The sequence below is a fragment of the Triturus cristatus genome, chromosome 4_1 (assembly GCF_964204655.1).
Source record: "Triturus cristatus chromosome 4_1, aTriCri1.1, whole genome shotgun sequence".
In the NCBI taxonomy this organism is placed as follows: domain Eukaryota; kingdom Metazoa; phylum Chordata; class Amphibia; order Caudata; family Salamandridae; genus Triturus; species Triturus cristatus.
In genome coordinates, this window is record NC_140585.1 from 1,180,958,202 (window position 1) to 1,180,983,473 (window position 25,272).

Here is a 25,272-nt window from a genome sequence, read left to right on the forward strand (position 1 = left end):
TCTGTTGTCATAGAGTAACTAAATGCAGCATCTATTCGCTCCTAGCCAAGGCTGTTGGATAAGAGCTGTATTCAGAGGTCGCAGTTTTTTGACTGCCCCCTGCTATTCTGAAACCTTGACAAATGTTCCCTTCCTCCTTTTCTTTTTTTAATTGGGCACACGAGAAATTAAGCCCTGTAGTGTATCTGCCTTCTCCTACTTTGCTGTTGAGAGTAATGCTGCCTGTGGCCCTCGTAAGACTGCCATGCATCCTTGGCTTCCTTAAGAAATTATGATCTTCAGCTTAGCTGGGAACAGCAGCATCTAACTGATCCACAGACTCCCAATCTTATGTTTCACAACTAAGAAGGCACTCCTTTGGATCCGAGGTGCGATTGCAAAGTTGGGTAATGTTTTCCATAGTCATGGGACTACGTTCACCTTCTCCTGGCGATTTTACGTAAAACAAAGGGTTAAGAGCATTGACTTATGGCTAGTTAGTTCTTGAATTTGGGGATATCCGGGAATAAAGAGTCCTTTCCATATAAGCTTCTGAGACTTCCAGAGATGGTCAGGAGCTCAGCTGAACTGTTGTGATTCATCTTGTGGGTGAAAATGTAAAGTTTGAAGCAGATCCTTTCTTGAAGGGGAAGCCAGAGTAGCTCCAAAAGTATAGAGGTGGTATGGTCCAATTCCATGCACTGCTGGCTTTAGTAATTCAGGAGACAATATGTTTATCGTCTTTAACATGTGAAATTGGTAGATCGCTGCTTTGGCAAGCTTATTAATGTGTGGAATAAAATTGATGGTGGGACCAATAGTGAATTTCAGTTATTTCATCCATCATGGACTTCAGCTATTCCACTTCAAGAGGGTCAGTAGGATTGGAGCAAGCTTTATGTTGACTAGGAGAGGAGGAGACATCCTGTTTTGCCTGGTTTAACAAAGAAGCAGTCCTTTGTCCATGATTGGAGCATGAATAAGTGGGTTGCAAGGATGTTTAATGTCGTGAATGGCAATTTGTTCTTCAGTACAGCTAAATGTTGGTGTAGTTCTACATTCATGTCTCAAATTCTTAAGTCGAGCAGCTCCTTATAGATGTGAATAGTGTTCTGGGGGACCCCATCAGCTAATTTACCAGATGTAAATGTTTAACCACCAGTAGATGTCATCCTCCATGGAAAGGAGAGCCATGTAAGTAAATTTCCTCTGATGTCCATGCACAGCTTCCTTGTAGCGACCAATATGTTGTTGTCAATCGCGTTGAAATCAGCTGACAGATCGAAGAAGACCATCAAGTGTTGCTGTTGTCAGATGGAGATTATCACGTATCGTCTAGGTGGGCTTTTAGTACTGTGGTCTGTTCTAAATCCAGATTGGTGGTTGGATAGGAGTTGTCAATAAATTAAATCCGTTTGTCTGCTGCAACTTTTTAAACGGTTTTGCCTAGCCACGGAAGGTTTGCTACTGTACAGAGGTTTGACAGGCTGAAAGGATCTAGACAAGGGTTTTTGAATGTCTGCAAAATTTGGCTAGTAGTATTAGACACGGCTTAGTGCAGCTCTGATCAAGAAATGCCAGTAGTTGGAGAGTAAGGTGAATTTGTCTTTAATGACTCAGTAAGTAAGATATCTTGGAAATAGAAAGTAGGTCTGAATTTAGTAGTTGTAATTTGGAGGTAATGTCCTTTGTGTTAGTAGTAGTACGTCTGTATCCCTGTAATGTAATAATCATTCCACTACTGACCTGTTTGAACCCTGCGGGCCTTCTCTACAGAGACAATGATAGAAAGACCCTTGGGTGCAACTCCTGTACTCTACCTCTGTTTTCTCTGAGGTTCCGTAGTTGGTCATTTGAAGATCTCTGGTAGCTCATAACACACATGTTTTTTCTTTTGGTGCATTCCTCTTCATCTCTGTTTTCAGAATTGTAACCTTTTTGTTAAATCTATGTAGGATTTGACGCCTTCTACCTTTGGCTATAGCTGTATATCACTTATGTTCCTTTGGCTCTCTGGAAAACATTATTTACTCTTCTTGTAGAATAGTCAACTCCTAAGCCTCTGAGTTGCGTTGTTTTTCAAGAGCTTCTTTAATGCCTTTTATTGCCACCTTAATTTTGTGAAATGTGTCCGTCAGTTTAGCTTGTGTGTTCTTTGTGATCTGTAGCACCTCTCCCCAGGTGGTTACTTATGGACAGCGAGGTCTATTGCCTTTGAGCACCCTGAGGTGTACCTTGTGCTCTGGTTGCATGCAGCTTCCCCATCTCATCAATCTTACATGTCCACAATGTCCTTCCTGCACCAGCTTCTCTGTAGTCCGGTGCAGATATTGCCTTTGTTTCGGCAGACTATCACCACATACACAGTTCAGTGTTTTGGTCCACCCGCCGGCATGTACTTTTTAATTCCCCATATCAGTGGTTCCTCGCACCTCCCTGCTTTTTTCTATTTTTTTCTTTATACTCGACCAGCCCAATGTTTCCTTTGCTTCCCTCATCGCTGCTTTTTGATAGGTTTTACCTTTAAGAGCCCCCACCCACCAACTCTACCAGTACCCCCCCCCCCATATCACCCTTTTTTTTTTTTTTGAGGGCCCAGCAACGGCAGTCTGCTGCGTGACTGCTTTTTTATTTAAAAAACAAACTTGTGTATCAATTTCTGAAGAAATTAATTTATCCTGTCCAGTGTGATTTATTGCATTTCCTTCCAGTTTCAGCAGCATTTGTGCAGAATGTTGTGGACTGTTTTGACTTAGACTTTCAGAATATCATGCCAGAATATGTTCTGTGCTTGTTTGGTCTTCATCAAAGATGATTGTATGTGTTCTCTAAAGTTGGTAAGTGGTTTTAGTTACTTTTGTTGGACTAAACTTTGCTTGACAGTCACAAAATAAATTGTCTCGCTTATTCCTGCAGGAGATCCTCTTAGTATTTGCATAATTGGTGATGGTCTATAGTTGGAGACTTTTGAGTCTGGCTGTTTCAGCACTGCATTTCTCTTTGAATTATTGACCGTGGCCTGTTAATGACTAGTCAAAACAATGACTTTGTGATATCCAGGGCAAGAGTTGAAACGAATTATCCTATGAAGGACGTGTATGGTTTCTACTGCTGGCATGGTGCTTTAATGGTGTCCTTTTCAAAGCTGAAGGACTGCAAGGATGAAAATATATGGACTGTTTTTGGGGGAATTTGTGGGAGTTTATTTTGTGGTTGATGTATACCTTCTTGCAAATTGTGTCTATATTAACATTTAATGGTCTCTCTGAAATGCAGTTTTATACCAAAATTGAATTTGTGTTAATTGTGGACTGTTTTTTTGCTTCTTTCAGAAAGCATGCATTAAACTGCCACAGGATGAAACCGGCTCTCTTTAGTGTACTTTGTGAGATCAAAGAAAAAACGGGTGAGTTGGTGTTTGCATTAAATGTTTCCCAAGCAAAATTACATTTTTAAGCTGTTTGTTCATAAGAAATGTTTATTCAATATTTTAATAGAACTTGGTATAGGTACTTTTTAGTATTTCGGATGCCACAAATGAGTTCTCAATGTCATATTTTATTTTTTAAATCTCAATTTTGTGCTAATAACGACATTTTGACCAATGTAACTTTCTGCATAATAAAAAAAAAATGCATTAGCTCAAACTGAACCGACTTGTGAGGGGGGGAGTAATCTTAGTGTAACAGCTTAAAGTGTAATAGACTAATCACAGTCTACTGTGTTGGAGTTGGGAAGAAAGTTACTTTAGACTGACGGGCCTTCTGCCAAGGCCTGTTTTCGAGGACATGGGGGGCATATTTACAAGGAAAGTGATGGAGCGCGGTGTTAGCCTTCTTGGCTTAATGCCGCCTCCGCCATTTTTGAAACGCAGAACTGCACCGTATTTGCAACAATACAGGGCACCCCTGATTTTCCACCTGTGCTGGTGCTAATTACAGCTGCCTAGCGACAACGCAGGCACCCTTGCATGATAGTGCAAGGGTGCCTGCGTTGTGGGAATGATTGTTTATGTGCAGGAAGGTGACCCTTCCTGCACATAAACAATCTTAAATGGCGATTTGTAACTTCTATTTGTACGCATTTTTTGTTATTAGTTTTGGTGCTGCCCCATATTTTATGCCCTCTTTGTAAATATGGCGCAGCATCAAAATCAATGGGTGTTGTGGCGAGACGCCCACTGCAACACCCATTGCTTTCCTCTTTCACGCTAAGTAGAGCTCAAAAGGTACCTTATTTTCAAGGCAGCTTTAAGCTTCATTAAGTGAAAAAAGTGACGTTCCTGTGGTGATAGGAGTTTGCAAATATGCCCCTTGGTGTCATATACATTATTTTGTATCTCGTTTTCAGAAATTGAGCATGGTCATAGGTATGTTGCCAGTATTGGGGGTGTGAGACCTGAAAGTTCTCTGTAATAGTGTTCTAGTGAGTGCCAGCGCCATCATGGATTGCCCCAGTTTGCATTTCAATTCAATTGTCTCCTGGATTAAAAGGTTGTCTGTTGACTCCTTATAAGTTAGCCAGTCTCTTATTAGAAGATGGAGTTATTAGTTTGTGGTCCAAAGAGTGCATGCTGTTTTGTTTGCCTTAGGTGTTTCAAAGAAGCATGCTTGCATATTATGTGCCCAGGTACAAACTGAACTTCATGCAAGCCGGAGGAACTGATTGCTCTGTTGTAAATGTCACATTTTTAATGCAAATGGTTTATGGTTGCAGACACTATGGATTCTAATGTCGAAGGGTTGCCAAGTCGTGTTTGTTTTTATATTGTTTCATTTTCCACAGCATTTTGTATGTTTGAATTCTTTGACCATGTTGAAAAAATGGTGGAATATATGTAGTCAGGCTCTCTCCATGAATTAGGACTCTGCTTCTGATGTAGACAAGATGGAAATTCATGCCTTCTTGATGTACTATGAACATTTGAGCTGTCCCTGATCCCAAAAGGAGATGAATGTGATAAACTTGTTTTTCTACTCTTATTTCTTTTACAAACCTGGTTACCCTACCCATTTTAATATCTCGGCAAAGGCAACTTCTGCTGTCTGGTGGCAACTCTACAGTTTTCAATACTTTATATGTACGGGTCAGTCTATTTGCTATGGTTAGGTGGCTTTGTAGTCTAACTGATATCCCCTTGATTTGTTATTAGGTCTCGGCTAGCGTAGACTGCGCAGACACGCGCAGTCTCGCTGGCGAGATTTTATGTTTTTGGGTAGCTTTCGCTAGCGGGGTTTAAGCCCCGCCCCTCTTTTCCATTGGCTGGCATCACCGTTTATGCTAAACGGTGGCCAGCCATTGGAAAAGAGCTTCCAGTGACGTACACCTTTCTCTTTTAGAGCCGTCCCAGTTGGACTGGCTCATCTGACTTCCTGCTGGCGTAAAAGGTTTCTTATCTTCTTTATGGGGCCAAACACATGGCTCCATAAAGACAAGAAACCTTTTAGCAGGCGCGGCCGTCCAAGTGGGACGGCAGAAAAAGGCGACGAAAACGTCATGGCGAGCGCTTGTTATTTTCTTACTGTCACGCGCTATGTCACTGTAATCTGTGACTTATCTGCAGGGAGTCCTTCTATGCCACACACAGGCACCTTCATGGCATTTTGTGCCACAGCAGTCGTTCCTAAACATCTCTAGCTTCCTTGCGTGGAGACAGTACAAGCAATTTCCGGGCGTGTAAGATCCGCAGAGCCGTGTTTTTTGTCTCGCAGTTTTATATAGCTTGAATTCAACCTGGAGGTATCAGGGCGCTTTACAGGAGCACCAGCTGTTCCAGACTGGGACATCCATGTTTTGTTAGGTGCGGGGAGATTAGTGTTTTGCCCAGAATCACAAGCGTTTGAGCCGCAGAGACTCGAACCTGGTTACCCAGCTTCGAGGTTGTACGCTCTAACCGTTAGGCCACATCTTAATGAGTCCAGCCTGCAGGAACAGGGGCCCATGTACTTACACTCCAGAGTGTGTCACTCTTAAATTTGTCAGTCCTGTGTGTCTCTCCTGAGGTTATCACTCATGGATGTATTACTACTGGGTTTCATTACTGAGGGTGTCACTCCTGAGTGTGTCACTGGGGCGTGGGGGAGAGCAAACAACCCTGTACTGGTCACCATGTTCTATTTGTATGCCGATGCTTGTTTAAACCCGAGAGGCTCACTTCACACGTACTGTAATGTACAAACTACACACAATCCGTCATGCTCAGTCTTCTGAATGAAAGGCAGCTACCATTGAATAAATAAACACTGATCGTGTCTCCCAGCTGTTTCATGCAGACCCTACAGAGTGCAGTGCTTCGACGTGCACCCTCCGAACTTTGTAACACTCACTTGCAGCCTCCGACTCTGTACACCTCCAGAGCCACACAACTATTCCTATGTGTACCTCTCCTCTGTCCCTGGCCACACGCTTTCTCAGCGTACTGAAACGCCCCTCAATGTCTAGCTCCTCTTTACTCCTCTTGGCGCTATGTCGTATGCTACAGGAGCAGGCGCAGTGCTGTGAGGTAAACAAGGGAGGGCGCCTCATTTCCTCACAGCTGTGATCGGTAGCAATCTGAGTATTTCAGGCATCAGAGGAGGGGCACCGACCACCCAAAAATACAATAATTCTGTTTTAAATGCAAGCCTGCAGCCGTTCCACAACTACAATGTGTCAACAACATCGGTAGTCATAGGCGCGCTGTTGACACATTCTGTAGTGTGCACACCACGCACACACTTGACACGTACTGTAATGTACAAACTATGCACAATCCGTCATGATCAGTCTTTTGAATGAAAGGCAGCTACCGTTGAATAAATAAACACTGATCGCGTCTCCGAAGTCCGCGCTCGGCATTACTCACAGTGAGGACTCTAGAATCTTCCTTTCAGAAACTTTTGCTAAGCTGGAAACTGCATTAAAGGTTTGCAAGATTTGGCTCCCTCTAACCCACGGCTCTTACCTTCATTACGTACGCCTTCTGTGTTGTGTACCGTTCCCATTGTACCCTTCACACTTTGTAGCACACAGTGTAGACAAGGGTATTCATATACAAGTGTAGACACTTTCTAAACAAAAAGGGTCATATGTTGTTCGGTGAAGTGGCAAACCCTCTGCAAGGGTTAACTGGTCAGCCTTCAGTTGACGATTGCTGCATTCAGGTGTTAAACTGGTACTAATGAGGTGCAGCTTTGCTCATACACTATTAGTAGTTGTTAAACTGTCAAAAAACAGAAATATTACTGCTACATATTGTGCCACATTGTGTTACGTATTCGACTTTCCTTGCTGCATAATTGTGTCAACCCTATTCCTCACTGCCACTTAATTCTAGTGGCCGTGCTATAGTGCTTTATAGTGTTTAATTAGCTGATGTAAGAAATACCTCATGGGCAGATATTTCTATTGTTCTGGTGTCAATCTGCCACCTTGTCACAGCCTGAAGTGCTGGTCCATTGGCAGAGCCCCCAATCTGAAGCGAGAATAAACAGTATACATGGGTGGCGGGTCATTATATCCAAATAAGTTTTTCTGCCCCTATAGATTTTGTTTCTAACTATCGCTATCATGTACTGCTAGTAACTGCGTCCTTCGTGGTGGTTCTTTCTGGCTTCTCTGTACGTCATAGAAATTTTCACCATTCAGAAATAAATACATCTAAAGGGGAAGTTGAAAGAAATGAAGGGCCACAGCAGCTCAAGTATTTAGGATTAACAAGTCCGGATTCACCTTGTTACAGTTCGCATGAAGCGCACAACAGGAAGCAGCTACGGATAGGTCACATTATAGTACTTGGTGTAATGTGACGCAGAGCGCCACCCTCTGACACAAATGTCACCTGATAAGTAATGTAAACCCTTCTCCCCACCATAATAACAAAAAGATGCAACCAGGTCTGGACTGGCCCAAAAGCAGCAGCAAATGCTGCTCAGTGTGCACATTCACCCTGCCAATAACAAGGATTACTGCCTTCACTATTGAAAAACATAGCCAATAGGTCTCGCCTTTGGGCCCTTATAAATATTTAGTTATGAAGCACAATATCCTTGGTTCTACAACATCAACCGTTGCATTGCTAAACACTTATAAGGTCCCGAAGGCGAGACCTATTGGCTATGCCAGTGCTTGTTTTTGAAGTTTTCATTTTTATCTGCTTGATGCACCATTGTTTATTTTAAAATGTGCATTTTTTGACCATTCAAGGTGGTCACCTGTGAGTGTCCATGCACATAAACGGAGCATACCCAAGAATAGATTTGAACTATTTTAATGAATCACTTGAAAAATTAGCGTCTTGCCCCGGTAATGCTACGACGGCGCAAAGAGTTCAAATCGGTCACAGAAAAGCTATGGGAACCTGACATTAAATACAAGTGGGGCTATCCTTTTGCCCTGATCTTTACTTGGCAAGGTAAACATAGGGCTCTGCATTCCATAAGAGAAGCCAAACCGCTCCTGCAACTCCCAGTGTCCTCACGAGAGGCCAGTCCCTCCCCTGCATCTAACCCATCTCAAGAACCTACGCGTCCAGAGAGGTCTCGGGTGTCACGGCCGGACGCCCGGGTCGGGCTGGGGAACAATCCTCCTCCCAAGTTAAGCAAGATATTTTACAACACCATCGGTCCATGGGTGGCCCACAATCGCTCCCTCCCTCTTGAGTAGCCTCTGAATGACACCCATCGTCTCGATGCTTTTGCTGAAACACTGAGCACCTGCTTACTCTGTACGCATTTCTGATGTAGCAATCTTACACTCATACGCTCTCCATCTTTGTCTGTGGGGAGCCCTGCCTTCGCGCCATGGGCAGAGACCCCATGGTGGACGTCTTCTCCCTCTCCCTCTCCCTCTCTCTCTCTTCTTCCTCTCCTACGTATACATATGGGGGCGGGGCTAGAGGTTGGGACTATACTGGATTGCTCTCTACTTGGGGATGAGTCATGCATGGGGTTTATCGTCAATTCTTGGTGACTGTTTTTATCGCGGGCCTCTATGATACTTGGCTCTTCCTACTTTTTCCATTCCATGGACGATATAGCCATACCTTGTTACTCCTGTCCACGGCTGCTCCAGAAACATGTAAATTGGCCTTTGGGAAGGATACTCCTACAGGCCAGCTCTACTGTAGTGATACCCCTTTTTGTTGTGGGTGATGGGCACCACTCCATGTATTACATTTCTTTCCCTTAGTGTGAGAGGTCCCAATGCCCTCAACAAAAGATGACCGATCTGGAGCTATGTACTCATTCAAGACCCTGATGTTATTTTTTTACAAGAGACCCACCTCTTGCACTCCGATACATAGCGCATGACTCACCCTACATATCCCGTACAATTTTGGGCATCATCCCCGACTAAGACTGCTGGAGTGGCAATTCTATGCAAAGCGGGATTCCATCGTAGTTGTTCACGGGTTTTAAGGGATTGCGAGGGTAGGTTTTTAAAAATTGTGATCCAACATAACATGCATCCCCTCACATTGCTTAATGTATACGCCCCTAATCAAGCACAAGATCTTTTCCTGAAAAACCTGCTAAAAAAAACAGGTCGGACTGGGACATATTAATTCGGGGGGGGGGGGATATCAACCTGGTTTGGAACCCTAACCTTGACCGCTTTCCCACATCCTTTCAGGGTACCGGTGCGATGACTGCTACACTGAAGAGAACCTTTACAAACCCGGACTTTATTGATGCATGGCAGTATCAATCTCCAGATCTACGAGATTTTTCCTATTACTCCCACGTACACCACTCATACTCCTGCATCGATTAGTTTTTTCTATCTCACTTTCTCATAAGGGACATTTTATCTACTCTTAGCTCTGACATATCCATCTCTGACCATGCGCATCTGGAAGTGCTTCTACATGACCATACTAACATGGCGCGATCCTGACCCCGGTGATGAATGTCCCCCTATATCTTACGTGACCCGTTGATGTGTCCGAAATACTAAAAGCATTAGAGAGGCTTGACCAACAGACCCCCTCCAGAAGCTGTAAAAGGCCACTAGCAGTGCTTGTTCCAAGGTCTGCTGGGCGCACCGACAAACAAGGCAGAACTGACACTGTTGGCACTGAAGCAGAAATATTACGAGGGAGGACATAAGGTGGGGTCAGTCCTCGCTTGTCTGTTGGCGAATAGCAAAAGAACATATTGCAAAGGTTAAAAGTGTAGAGGGTGTCTGGGCCATCTCGGAATGTGATAAACAGCAAGCATTCTACACTTTTTATATAGCTTTATTGAAAAGGGCCCCCCCTCCTCCCTGGCGTAGCACATTCTTTTCTCTCAGCTTGCCCATAGAGACCGCTTGATAAACAGCATTTGCTGCTTCTTGAAGCGCCATTTACTCTTCTGGAACTCCAGCCGGCGCTAAAGGAACTGCCAATTGGCAAAACTCCGGGTCTCTACGGCCTCCTGGTTCTTTTTTATCGCCTGTTCCTGCCCCAAATACAGGACCATTTATTGCAACTTTATAACTCCTTATAAGATGGCACGGGCCTCACCCCACGATGTCTATGGCGCAGGTTGCCCTCATCCCTAAACCTGGTAAAGATCCAGTGCTGTGCTCATCATATCGACCCATTTCCCTCCTTAGCACCAATCCCAAAATCTATACTAAAATTCTGGCAAATTATTTGAAGCCCTAGCTGCCGGGACTAATTCATCCGGACCACATCGGATTCATACACCAGTGGCAGGGGGCCTGCAACATAGGTCAAGTGGCCTATCTGGTGGAAAGGGCGCAGAGGCGAGACATACCTGCCTGCCTCTTTTCCCTTGACGCAGAAAAAGCATTCAACCGCGTTGACTTCCTGAGGGCGGTCCTCCAGAAAATTGGCCTAGCCCCAGTTATGATTTTTAGAATTATGAATTCCTACACTGCCCCTCAGGCACAGATTAGGGTCAATGTCCAATTGACCCAACCTATCCATATTCACAGGGGCACCAGGCATGGATGCCCCCTTCTCGCCCATGCTTTTCGCTCTGGTGGTTGAGCCGCTGGCAATCGCAATCCACCATGCGGGGAACATCAATTCTGCATTCTGTCCATCAATTGTTCTTTTTGCACTTGTCACCCCGAGTGGAACGGGTATGCCCAGACGTGGGTCCCGTGCTTCCATGCCACTGGAGTCAAGCTATCCTGGCTGATGAGAGCTGAAAACCTGAAACCGGTCCTAGGATGCTTGTTTCCAGTCCAGGGAGGACCTGGCCTGGCAGTTCGGGCTGGTCTGTTCCCATAGGGGCGCAGGGTCGAGCCTGATTTGCATATGGCTGGGTCCAAATTGGAATGGCATGGTCGAGCAAAAAACGATGGATTTAGGCCCAGATCTCTCTACTGGGGTGAATGTATGACATTGTTCTGCATTCTGTCCATCAATTGTTCTTTTTGCAACATCAAGGGCATCCCTTTTTGGGGGCACTGAGCATAAGGAAGCGCTATTCGCCGACTACCTCTCACCCTAATGGACCCTAGGAATGGTCTTCGAAGCAGCCTCCGGTTTTAAAGTTAATCTGGCCAAATCCAGGGCACTTAACCTTTCAATTCCCACTGAAGACTTACCAGATTTGAAATCTCTTACTTCTTTCCAATGGGCCTCACACTCACTCCACTACCTGGGGTTGAACTTCATTCCTTCCTTGGCAACTTGGACGCAGGCGAATTGGCCGGAATACAGGAAACCAGTGCTAGAAGAATTACAGAACTGGAAATGGCTTCCAATTTCCTGGCTTGGGCGACTAAACAGGCTTAAAATTTTTGCTGCCGAAAATCCGATACTTATTTAAAACATTATCAACCCCTATACCACAAGCTGACATACTACACCTGCAGCGAGGCCTAAACACGCTTATTTGGGGTGGGAAGCGCCCGAGATTCGCCAACAAAATCCTTATGCTACCTAGGGATAGGGGGGAGCTTGCCATGTCCCAATCTCCTGGAGTACTATTGGTCTTCAAATCTTAGATACATTTTGGAGTGGGTGGTCCGTGAAAGTGAGAAACCCTGGTTTCATATGGATCGGGCAGTGGCCTGTAGACTGCTTTGGGAGTTAGCTTGGCTTCCGTGACATGCCCAATCTCGCAGCGTTTACATAGCTACCCCTACGAGAACTGTACTGGACATCTGGGATAAGATTGCAGCGCAAAGGGGCCTTGCAACACTCTGCAGGCACATAACCTTGACTTTCTGCCGGCCCTTCAACCGCAATCCTTCCCGGAGTGGAGAGAGGGTGAGTGCCGCCCAATCCAAGATCTTTTTTAGGGGGATCAATTAAAAACGTTTGACCAATGCAAACAAGCTTATCGACTAATGGACAAGTCTTGAATATTACCAACTCTGACACTGGCTACTCACAGCATTAAACCCAAGGGACAACATGGCCACTCACCTCTTTTGAATTGTTAGTGCGCTCATATAACTGCTCTAGAGGCTTGGTCTCTCGTACTTATCAAGTACTACAACACTCCTCCTGACCAGACTTAATTCTTATTAAACACAATGGCATGCAGAAGCTGCAGAGGAGATATTCCCGAAGCAATGGGAAGACCTTTGGCATGAACTCCCGAAAATACATAGAAGCATTCCCCAGAGGGAAACTGCATATAAGATTATGACTAGATGGTACTACAACCCCAACGCTTGGAAAAGATGTTCCCTGCTTCCTCCTCCTGTTGGGGCTGTCGAGCTGCAATGGGGGGCTTCATACATATCTGGTGGTCCTGCCCAGCTCTGACTCTCTATTGGAAAGAGGTTTTGAGCCACATCAAAGATACCATTGGCTTTCCTATACCGAACACATACATGGTGGAGGTGTTGGGAATTCGGCCCATAACACTTGCTCCCATGACACACTCTGATTGGCATCTCATGTCACACATGCCTGGCACAGCTAAAATGCTGCTAGCCCTCCACTGGAAGAAACCTGCCCCACCTTCTACGGCCTGATGGTTCACTCGCCTCTGGCATGTTATGGCGATGGAACTTCTCTCATGCCGAGTGACCCATATGGAAACAAAATTTACACGTATTTGGCAACCACTGATTGACCACTTTTCCAAATTAGAACACACATGCTTTGTCCCGCCTAAACTTCGTGCTCTCCATCTCTTTGAAGACCACTTACTTGCCCACAGGGATGGAACTCCATGGGAAAGCCCCTGACCTGATGTTGTAGGAAACTTGAAGCCCTCTTCCCAGTCCCCCGTGGGAGCCTCTCCCAACCTTTGATGGGGGTGATCCCCCGCCTCCTCTCTTCTCCTTTCCCCCCTCTTTTTCTCTTGTCCCGCCCCTTTTTCATTTTTTCCTTCTTCTTTTCTTTCTTTCCTCTTTCTCTCTTCTTTCTTTATAGGCAGGATTGAATAAAATAAACGAAAATTAATTTAAAGGTAACCACACTGCATGTTTACGATTTAACCGTGGCTATCCAAACCTAAAATGCATTGGCAAAACCAGTAGTGTTCACTGCTGAGAACCTTTGGCTTTGCCAGTGCTTGTATTTTTAAGACTGAATTGGCATTAATCTTTTGATGATGGTATTCTGCTACAGAACCGTTCTGGTCATCCTTGATATTAACCCAGTCACAAGCAGAGACTACGAAACTCAGCAGTATGCATTTATTGACGCTGAGTAAATTACCACTAATCGGTTTCTGTGCACTCCACACAGATTCTATAAAGTCTCAATGTGGGGACAGGCATTTTCAGGTCAGTGAACAAAAGCACAGAACATTGTCCGAGGTATCACTAATAAAAGGTCACTTATTTAGAAAGCATTTGAAAAACCTGCCTCTGTCCATCCTTATCAGTTTGCTATGTATGTCTTAGGCAGCACAGACCTCATATCTGGTTAAGGGCGTGGCCAGTATGATTTCAGAATTGATCTTAAGAGCTCATCTTGCACTTTGCAAATCTCTTCATGTACCATTAGCCCTGCAGGATCATCTGGAAGCATTAGGGGTGCAATTGTCTGTTAAACATTTACTTCTCCTTGGCAAGAAATTCAGGACTTTGATCAAACTTTACCCAATAAGTGTATAAAAGAAAGGTGGTTATTGAAGGTGCAGAATATAAAGAAACCGTTATGTGCACATCTCCACAATCTAAATTCCCCCACGTTTTCCCACAAGAATGTCCAGCCCAGGTGCTAGGTAAAGAGCAGAAGGTTATGAGTCTATTGCTTGTCGGCACCTGGAAAGGGCCTTGGCCCACTTTCTGTGCTCTTCCTCATCTCTCGCAAAAGTTACCTGTTACCCATTTTTTTTTTTTTTAGCCTATGTACAGTTCTGCTCTTTGTCTTTTTCATTCTTCTCTATTTTTCTTACCTGAAAATGTCCTCTATCAGGTGAATATCACTTTACACCATGGAGTGTGATCTTAGACGTACTATACTGAAGTTTTATTTGGTTGATCCTATTCATCCTCTAGGTATGTAGCGTAGACCTGCTACTGTGGTGCTTTGTTTTTATTTTGGTTGCTCCTATTCTAGCTCTAGTAGGCCCCATAGACCTATATTCTGGTGTCTGATGTTATCCTGTGTTACTCCAGTTCCTCTTGGCTGAGCCCAGGTGATAAATCCAAGCTTCCCCTGTCCCTTTCTGGCTATGCTCCGTAGACCTATACTGTGCTGTCCGTGGTTTAAAATGAGTTGCCTCTGGCCTGCTTAAGAGTTAGGTGCATAACACCTGTGGGGTCTGGGGTCAATGCACCTTGCTCCTATTCTGCTCTTGTGTGAACTTCTCTGATGTTTATCCTTACATTGCCCTTTCATACTTGTAGTTGGGCCAGTAAACCTATTACTATGCTCTCTGTGGCTAAAGCCTGCTCACTCTTATTCTATTCAAGTGGTCCTCCATAATCCTAACTCCATGGCGCATGGTATTTATCCCGGGCTGCCTCCATTTATTCTGCTTACCTCCTCACAGACCTGCTGTCATTGCGACATGGTTTTGCAATGTGAATCCTTTCTGGATTCACACGCTCTGCATCATTCCGCCATCTAGTGGTTGGCTCTGGAATTCTTCTGTCTTCAGTCCACTCTCCATCTTTTTTCTGCAGTGCAGCATCAACCATTTGGGGTTCCAAGTCCATGATGTCAAATGCCCTCTCCAAAAGCCCGTTTCTGTGGTCGCCATCTTCAGATTCTTCTTTCTGCCATTGATTCTGTAAGCAGAATGAGAGCGCATAAGATTTTTGATGGAGACTACACCTTTTCACTGAGTTTTGGAGCATAGCATTGAAAAAAACGAAAGAACGCCTTCAGATACAGTATCTATGTCGAGGGAAGGCACTGTTTTCAACCGGCTGAACATAACAGTTGGAACTACGCGGGTCATAGAATGATGGTAGGGGATGGAGCATTCCCCTTTTTGTTTTTTTGACACAGTGCCACCATAAATATGCTCAAAAGAACACACATGTGGCCTGCAACCTGTCATCCGAAATACCATGATTCAGATAGCTGTATGATGTAGGTGGAGTTCCAGCCAAAGATGCTGAAGGCAAGAGAAAACAAAGGTGGGCACGCCACACCATGGCATAGTTGAAGATATATCACACCCAAGAAAAAGAACGGAGAGAATAAAAATATATATGTATTGTATTGTAAATGCTTTTTTTTAGTGCTTACTACCCCTGACGAGGCGTCAAAGTGCTATTTCGGCGAGTGGCACGCTGCTCCGGACCCCATAAAGGATTAGTGGTGAATTAGTATAGTGAAATATGAAAGTAAATTGAGTAGTGGATATGATAGTCAGTTATTCGGTTCGAGAAGGATAGTGGAGGGAAAGAAGAGGTAAAAAGGTTTGCATTTATTTAGCTCTTGCTACCCCTGATGAGGTGTTGAAGTGCTTTTTCGGCGAGTAGCGCGCTACTCTGGAACCCATAAAGGATTAGTGGTGAATTAGTATAGTGAAATATGAAATTAATTTGAGTGGTAGACATGTTAGTCTGTTATTTGGATTGAAAAGGATAGTAGAGTGAGGTGTTGGAGCTTATAGCAGTAGGAGGTGGCTTGGGATGAGTAAAAGGGAGGTGGAGGGGGAAGAGTTTAGAAAGGCTTGTTTTGGGGATCAGAATAGTATAAGATGATTCAAGAAGGGGTAGAGTACGGAAGAGTCTAGAAAGGGTTATTTTGGGGATCATAGTAGTGGTATGGGGTTTGGGATGAATGAGAGAGTGGCACTGGAGGATATATTGATAGAGGTATAGGGTGAGAAATGGGATAGTGCACTGGATATGCTGAATTAGAAGAAAAGTAATAAATATATAGATCCATAAGTACATGGAAGGTATAGAGATGCATAAGGGAAAGTAGTATATGTAGATTAAAAATGCATTAAATAAACTCAGTCTTTCAAGTGTTGTGCTTTTAAATGAATTTTCTTTCTTTATATTTTTTTGTAATTTGATAGTGAAGCAAATTTTAGATAATTAGTTATGATAAACGATTTACTTATTTATGCAGTCACTTATATGCATGTTAAAACATTGAATAATATCAGTAATATGTACACTTGTTAAGCAGAACTAACAAATATCTATATTTTAAAAAAACCTAATTATTCTACACGTTTATACAAAGCAATTCACATATATAGGTACATATCTATAATCCAAATAAATGTTTATGTTCGAGGCATGTGGGCTGCTGAATTTATATCTGTGCATAGATCGCCGCCTAGTGTTGGGTCCGGATGATTGCACATTGTTGTCCTGGAAGAGTCTTTGAAGTATCACGAGATAGGTGGCTCCTCCCCTGGACCACAGTGCGCATGGGCATCCTCTCCATCCTCAGATTGTTTTTTTCCGCCATTGGGTTCGGATGTGCTTATCTTAGCTCAAGTTAGGAAAACTATATTTTGACTTCGTCGGTATCGTTTGCGTTCGGTATCGATAATTGCTTCTTTCACCTCATCGGATCAAGTTCGGACCGAACTTCAATCGACGATCGAACATGGAATCGAGGACTCCCTTCAAGAGATGCCCTCTATGTCACGCCAAATATCCCCACATCGACGTCCACCCGGTGTGTAACAAATGTTTGTCACCGGATCACGATGAATCCAAGTGTATGGCCTGCGCCCGATTCCGGTCAAAGAAGACACTTCGGAATCGACGTGCAGCTCGCTTGGAGGCCAACAAATCGGCGCCTACCCCGGTCAACATATTCGGGACCGAGGATGAAGATGTCGAGAGCGTCGAGGAAGTGGAATCTGATTCTGCTTCGGAACCTGACTCCGACTGTGAAGCCGAAGACGAGGGGATATTCCAGGACGAAGAAGTCGTCGACGAGGTAGGAGACGACACTGGGGCCCTTGGGGCCGAAGAAGATAGCTCAGGCGAGGAGCTAGGCCAATCCGTCGATACGGAGGCCCAGGGACAAATTGTCAATATGGCTCGGGTCGCGGGGTCGCCTACGGGCCTCACCCAAGACCAGTCACTGCGTTCTACAGCCCCGCCTCCGGGCTCGGCTTCGAACATTTCCAACGAGCCGGAACTTTGTAAAACCTCTCGAGTCGATCCCTCAAAATCGAAACTGAAAGCTGCACAGGTGAAACCGAAACTGAAAGTGCAACTAATCCTCGTCGGATCGAAGGCTTCCAACCCTTCAGATCCGCAAACACAAAAGAAGGACGTCGGAACCGAACAGCCTAAAGGCACTGTCGGTGCCGAAGAAACACACAGGGTTTTCGCCGCCGAGAAACACAAAAAGGCCCTCGGTCCCCCGAAGCCGCAGATGCCTTTAACAACCAAAGTTGGGGCGCGAACGCCTACAGCCCCGATGACCGATCGTGCATCGACTGCAAAGGGTGCCGACGGTGTGAGGATCCCCACTCCACAGGGCGTCGACCCGAAAATTCGACTCGAAAAGCCTAAGTCTGGAAAGGGACCTGGGACGGCTTCCAAGCCGGCCCCTGAAGAGCACGTCGGTTCCAGTGCCCCATCGCCATCCCTGGTGAAGCAGGTGTCTGAGTCCCTGACGCGCATCAGGGAACGGGACACACCCGACCCGAAACAGAGCCCCGAGCCGAAGAAGGTCGCGAAGGCTGCATCGACGCCGGCGCCGATCACTTTTGGATTGCCGCCGTCGGGGACACCTAAAGTGTTCGCACTCCGGAATGGCTTCGCACCCGCAAAACCTGCACCTGCAGATCCACCTGTCGACGACTCACAGGTGCGGGTCATCAACCTCGAAACCGGTAAACTGGTGTTTCGGAAGAGGAAAATTGTCCCGGTGAACACTTTGGAGTCCTATAAAATCCCGCTCAAGAAGAAAATGGATTCCGGCTCCACTCCACTGCCTGTGGAACCTTATCAAACTTATACCCACCACACACTTGATTTTTCTCCAACACCTTCGGAGACGGATGCAGGTGACACCTATTATGAGGATACCTCTTATCCTCTACATCATGACCAGGATGAACCACAGGACCAGGATCCCTCATGGGGAGACCCAAATGACCCGGGTGACATCCACAATGCTCCTGACACCCCTATCTACAATATAAAACCATCCCCTGCGGAGGACACTGCTGCTTTTAATGCCCTCATTGAACGGGCGGCTGACAATCACGGGGTTGAACTTCATTCAGACTCTGTTGAAGAGGATTTCTTAGTGGACACGTTCTCCACGTCAGAAAGAACGGTTAAGACACTACCAATGCTAAAAGGCGTTCTTAAACATGCTAAGGACATCTTTAAGGAGCCAACAAGAACACGAGTGTTAAACCCCAGGATTGAAAAAAAGTATAGACCAGCCCCAGGAGACCCTACGTACATTAAAGGTCAATTGCCATTGGACTCCCTGGTTGTTTCTAACGCCCGCAAACGAGCGAACTCTCAAACTACTGGTGATGCTCCACCTCCGGACAAAGAGTCCAAGGTGTTCGAAAACTCTGGGAAACGGGTGGCAGCTCAAGCATCAAACATCTGGCGCATTGCCAACACCCAGGCACTTCTAGCCAGATACAGCAGGTCCCACTATGATACCCTGGAACCCCTAATACAACACCTACCAGATGAGTACAATGAGGGGGCGGAGCTCCTCATTAGAGAGGGGCAACTCGTTACCAATGCGTCCATCAAATGCGCACTGGATGCAGCAGACACAGCAGCCAGGGCCATCAACACTAGTGTGATGTTACGGAGACATGCATGGTTGAGAATATCGGGCTTTAAACCAGACATTCAAACAAATATCTTGCATCAGCCAGTCAACCCAGACTTCTTATTTGGCCCTGAAGTTGACACCACACTCAAAGATTAAAAAAGACACTGAGACTGCGAAATCTATGGGGGCTCTACAATCGCAGCAGTTTCGTGGTGGCTCCTTTCGTCGCCCCAGAAGTTCAGGAGCAGCTAGAGGTCATGGCTCCCAGCAGCAGTACAATAAAGGAGGGTCACAAACTCCTTAGAATAAAAACAATAGGGGTGGATACCGTGGCTCCAGCACCAAGGGCAGGGGCAGAGGAAACAGCAATACCAGACCCTCTGCCAATAACAAACAGTGACATCTTGTCTCTGCCCCCCGTCCACATAACACCGGTCGGGGGGAGATTACAACAGTTCCTGCCAGTCTGGAGTTCCATCACCACAGACAGGTGGGTCTTAGACATTGTCCAGTACGGTTATTGTCTAGAATTAACGTCCATTCCACCCAACATACCACCAAGACAACGTCCTATGTCCGTAGAGCACTTGACATTATTGCAGCAGGAAGTACTGAACATGCTGCAAAAAGGAGCCATAGAGCCCGTGCCTATCCAACAGCACGGTTTAGGGGTGTACTCTCTGTACTTCTTAATCCCCAAAAAGGACTGCACTCTCAGGCCTATACTGGACCTAAGACCTCTCAACATGTACATTCTGTCGGAACATTTTCATATGATCACCCTCCAGCAGGTTCTGCCGTTACTCAGTCAGGGAGACTTCCTAGGAACACTAGATTTAAAGGATGCGTAGTTCCACGTTCCCATACACCCATCCCACAGAAAATATCTCAGGTTCACTATTCAAAATCAACATTATCAGTTCAAGGTACTCCCTTTCTGAGTAACAGCTCCCAGGGTCTTTACCAAGTGCCTAGCGACGGTGGCTGCTCACTTGCGAAGACGACGTATTCACGTCTTCCCTTACCTGGACGACTGGCTTGTTCAGGCAAAGCCAGCCCAGCAATGCGCCAGCCACATGTCCCACACCATTCACCTTCTTCACAGTCTGGGATTCTCCCTAAATTATCCCAAATCACACCTTCAACCAGCCCACGTACAACAGTACCTAGGCGCGACCATAGACACTCTGGCAGCCAAAGCTCAGCCAACCTTAGTGAGAATCAACAGCATACAACTGCTTATAGCAAAGTTCAGACCTCAACACTCCCTTCCAGCCCCAGTGTTCATGCAGTTGATAGGCATGATGGCCTCCTGCATCTTCATAGTCCCACACGCGAGACTACATATGCGCCCGCTTCAGGAGTGCTTAGCACGTCAATGGAATCGGGCTCAAGGACAGTTACAAGACCTAGTGTTGGTGAGCGGTCGGGCATACAACTCTCTGCATTGGTGGAATCCACAAAACCTTTGCAAGGGCCGACCGTTCCAAGAGCCTGTTCCACAAATAATACTGACGGCGGACGCGTCTCTCCAGGGATGGGGAGCTCATGTACTCAATTATACAGTGCAGGGACTATGAACGACACAGCAGAAAAAGATGCACATCAACATTCTGGATCTGATGGCAATCTTCCTAGCCATGAAGGCGTTCAAAGTACACTTGTGCAACAAAGTCGTGTTGATCCGGACGGACAACATGACTGCCATGTACTACATTCAGAAGCAGGGAGAAACACACACTCCGCAGTTGTCTCATCTGGCTCAGAGCATGTGGAAGTGGGCCATTCAGAGGAACATCTTCCTCATGGCGGAACACCTCCCGGGCAAAGACAACCAGATGGCAGATCTGCTCAGCAGACACAGCCACCAAATGCACGAGTGGGAGCTACATCCATCAGTACTCCAACCGTACTTCCAGCAGTGGGGTCATCCAGAGATAGACCTATTAGCCACAAGGGAAAACGCAAAATGCCAAAGCTTTGCCGCCAGGTTCCCACATCCACAGTCGCAGGGCAATGCAATATGGATGAACTGGTCAGGCAGATTTGCGTACGCTTTTCCCCCAGCGCCCTTAATACCGCTAGTGGCACGCAAACTGAGGCAACACTCAATGACACTCATTCTGGTTGCTCCAACGTGGGCACGCCAACCATGGTACACCACGTTTCTAGAACTTTCCGTGGTGCCACATCAAACGCTGCGACTAACGCCCAAACTTTTAACCCAGAACCATGGCGCAATCAGCACCCAGATCCGCAACAGCTGCACCTGGCGATCTGGCTCCTGAAGTCTTAGAGTTTGGATACTTAAACTTGCCTCCAGAATGTATGAACATCATCAAAGAGGCCAGGAGACCCACCACAAGAGCTTGCTATGCGGCGAAATGGAAGAGGTTTGTCATCTACTGTCAACACAATGACATCAACCCGCTAGATGCATCTACTCAGAATATCATCTGTTACCTGCTGCACTTACGCCAATGCAGTCTAGCATACACTTCCATACGCATACATCTCACCGCAATAGCAGCCTATCTTCAAAACAGGCAACACCTCTCATTATTCAGAGTGCCTGCCATCAAAGCATTCTTGGAGGGACTTAAACGAGTAATTCCTCCACGGCACCCACCAGCGCCGATGTGGAACCTAAATGTGGTCCTCACCAGATTGATGGGTCCACCTTTTGAACCACTACGTTCCTGTGAGATTCAATTCCTCACCTGGAAAGTAGCCTTCCTGGTGGCGATCACTTCGCTGAGACGAGTTAGTGAACTCCAGGCACTAACCATTCAGGAGCCATTCATACAGGTTCATGCGAACAGAGTTGTACTACTTACCAACCCCACCTTCATGCCTAAAGTAATATCACAGTTCCACATGAATCCAACTATTGAACTGCCTGTTTTCTTTCAAAATCCGGAAACTGTCGCAGAGAGAATGCTCCATACACTAGACGTAAAGAGAGCCCTCATGTACTATATAGACAGGACCAAGGATTTTAGGAAAACAAAGCAACTATTCGTTGCCTTTTCTCCACAACATAAGGGCAACGCCATTTCCTAAGCAGGGATAGCCAGATGGATAGTTAAATGTATTCAAATTTGTTATGAAAAAGCTAAACGCACGTTAACTATTCATCCGAGAGCCCACTCAACACGAAAGTTAGGGGCGTCCATGGCATTCCTGGGAAACATTCCATTAGAAGCAACATGTAGAGCAGCCACATGGTCCACTATACATACATTTACCAAACACTACTGTGTAGATGTACTCTCAAAACAGCAAGCAGCTGTAGGACAGGCTGTTCTCAAGACTCTTTTTCAGACTGCTTCAGCTGGCACGGGCAGCCGCAGCTAATCGAGGGACTGCTATATATTCTATGCACAGATATGAATTCAGCAGCCCACATGCCTCGAACTGAATATGCTACTTACCAGTATGCATCTGTTCTTGGCATGTAGGGCTGCTGACATTCATATCGCCCACCCTCCTCCCCGGCGCCTGTAGCAGCTGCAGCACTCAGAATTACTGTGTAGCATGGTCATCACTTACTGTATCTACTCCATCACTGCCACAATTGCGAAAAACAATCTGAGTATCGAGAGGATGCCCATGCGCACTGTGGTCCAGGGGAGGAGCCACTTATCTTGTGATACTTCGAAGACTCTTCCAGGACAACAATGTGCAATCATCCGGACCCAACACTAGGCGGCGATCTATGCACAGATATGAATGTCAGCAGCCCTACATGCCAAGAACAGATGCATACTGGTAAGTAGCATATTCAATTCAGAGGGATATGCTGTATATTTCTGTTTGCATATGTTGGTTATGAGCCAATTCTTGAGTAGTTTTCTGAAGATAAGGTGGTTATCCGTGGATCTTATGTTGGGGTTTTGGGGGAGGGGGGGGGGGGGGGTAAAGAGTTCCATAGTTTGGCTGCTTGAACAGAGACTGATGTGCCGCCCATGGTTTTACACTTTTACACTGAAAGAATCCAGTAAACCTTATGGCTACATAGAAACAGAGTGCTCCAACACTGTCACAGACCAACATTCAGAGTGGAGCAAAAAACCTAGGATCCTCCACACACACACACATTCTAAAACTACCTCAATGTGTCCACTCAATTTTTATTCTGGACCTCTCTTGGCAGGATTAAAAATTGTTTATTAGGGGTATGCTTGGACTTTTGGTACCCATTCCCGCAATGAACTGCCAGATCAACACCGTATCCTCATCTTGCTTCCACACACACTGCCTGCTTTGAAAGACATTCAGATGGATCCCCACAGAATCCAGAAAGATGGTCACCCACGCACTCGTGAACAGCAGACCAGACTACTGCAATGCACTCTACGCTGGCGTCGCCCAGAAACTCCTCAGGAAACTACAGAACATTCAAAACGCCGCAGCCAGACTGGTCCTCAACATCCCCCAGCTGCAGCCATATCACCAAACACCTTAGAGAACTCCACTAGCCCCCAGTCAACAAAAGAATCACCATCAAGCTCCTCACACATGCCTACAAAGCTCTCCACGATGCAAGACCAGCATATCTGAACCACCACCTCTCATTCCACGTGCCCGCCAGACACCTTTGCTCTGCCCAACTGGACCGGACCACTGTCCCACGGATCCACAAGACCAAAACCTGAGGAAGATCCTTCTCCCACATCGTTGCCAAGACCTGGAACTCCCTGCTTTTCCATCTCAGGCAATGACCTTCGCTGTCCCAATTCAGGAAGGATCTGAAGACCTGGCTCTTCGACTGACCCCTGCCCCAATCAACCTGCGGCTGAGTAGCCACACTATATAAATTCCTGATTGATTTTCCCCACCCGCCCCCCCCTCCCCCTCACCCCCCCTACCCCCCCCCTCCGTAAGCTGTGTTCGACATGATTCAGCCCCCGCAAAATGACCCATGTGGTCGTAGGCCTTCATCAGGATCCCACTCTCCTGTGCCCTGTTTCTCCCCCCTTTTTAAATGGGGATGGGAAATCATAATATGGCCATACTTGCCACTGATGAGGATTTCCTCAGAAACAACCAGAGTTTCATTAAATTGCTACCAAAACGGGGTAAAGGTGGGAGCGCCATCCTATAGTCACACTATTATCAAGGGTGTAATGCTGCCTCTTAGCCACTCGCTGCCCTCCAATTTCCTCACATAGTTGAAGATATCTCTGAAAGACATAGGTCTTTTGAGACATAACGAGTACCCTGAAAAGACAGAGTTGGCTCAAGGAGACTATTGCTATGAACAATGCTCTAATTAAAAAGGCTGTGGACACCTACAGGTTCTTGCTTCTTGCTAGATTCACTACTCTCAATGTAAAGGAAGAACCAGATCTTTCCCATGCTCCTAAGTGTCTCAGACCAGGGTAGAGAGGCCTTCAAGGAACCAGCCACCTTCCACAACAATACCAAGCAAGAGAGAGGACTCTAAACGAGGAAGCCAAGAACTTTGACAATACCTGCTATACATCAGCCCTAGATGCCACCAACACGGCCAGCTGACAGCTATGCGGAGGCTCAACACTCAGGAGACATGCATGGCTTAGGATCTCCAGCTTTAAGCAGGAAGTACAGGCAGTGGTACTGAACATGCCACTCGCAGACCTCAACCTCTTCCGCATGGTGACGTACGAGTATAGCGACACTATGAAAGCAGAGGGACCCTCCAGTTCAGAGGGACGTTCCAAGGAGGACAGGTACGGTGAAGAAAACCAGAATGAAAGGTAGGATCCCAAACCAGCTACCCACCACAGTTTCTCGCACCCCCACTGCAAACACCACAGTGGTAGTACCTCAGCTCACAAAGACAACCCTTTCAAGTCTGTGCCAGGGGCAGAGGCACTCCACAAAGAGGAACACATACTTCAAAGTGACTGACACTGGCCCACCTACGGAGAACATAAATATAGGGCAGAATCTGGGGATTCCTCAGTGAAAGGTAAAAGATTGTTCCAACAAGTGGATATTGAACATAATACAACATGGATACTGCATAGAACTGCTAAAAACTCCTCCGAACAGAAGACCAAAGTCAAGATCTTGCAGCAAGGAAGATGGAGTGCGTCTAATGCAGAAGGTAAAGGACCTCTTCAACAAAAATACAATAGAAAAAGTACCAGGACTACAAAGAGGACAAGGCTTCTACTCTATGTATTTCCTGGTATCAAAGATGGACAGCACCA

General features: G+C 46.0%; 1 protein-coding gene across 1 annotated transcript in view; it reads left to right on the top strand.

Moving 5' to 3' along the window:
- The window catches only part of LOC146856310 (pre-B-cell leukemia transcription factor 1-like), a 236,758-nt gene that overhangs the window by 54,797 nt on the left and 156,689 nt on the right, over nucleotides 1-25,272 (top strand). Inside the window, exon 2 of the mRNA XM_085654422.1 lies at nucleotides 3,312-3,385. Within this exon, the coding sequence (XP_085510548.1) occupies nucleotides 3,312-3,385 (74 nt within the window). The remainder of the gene's footprint in view (nucleotides 1-3,311; nucleotides 3,386-25,272) is intronic.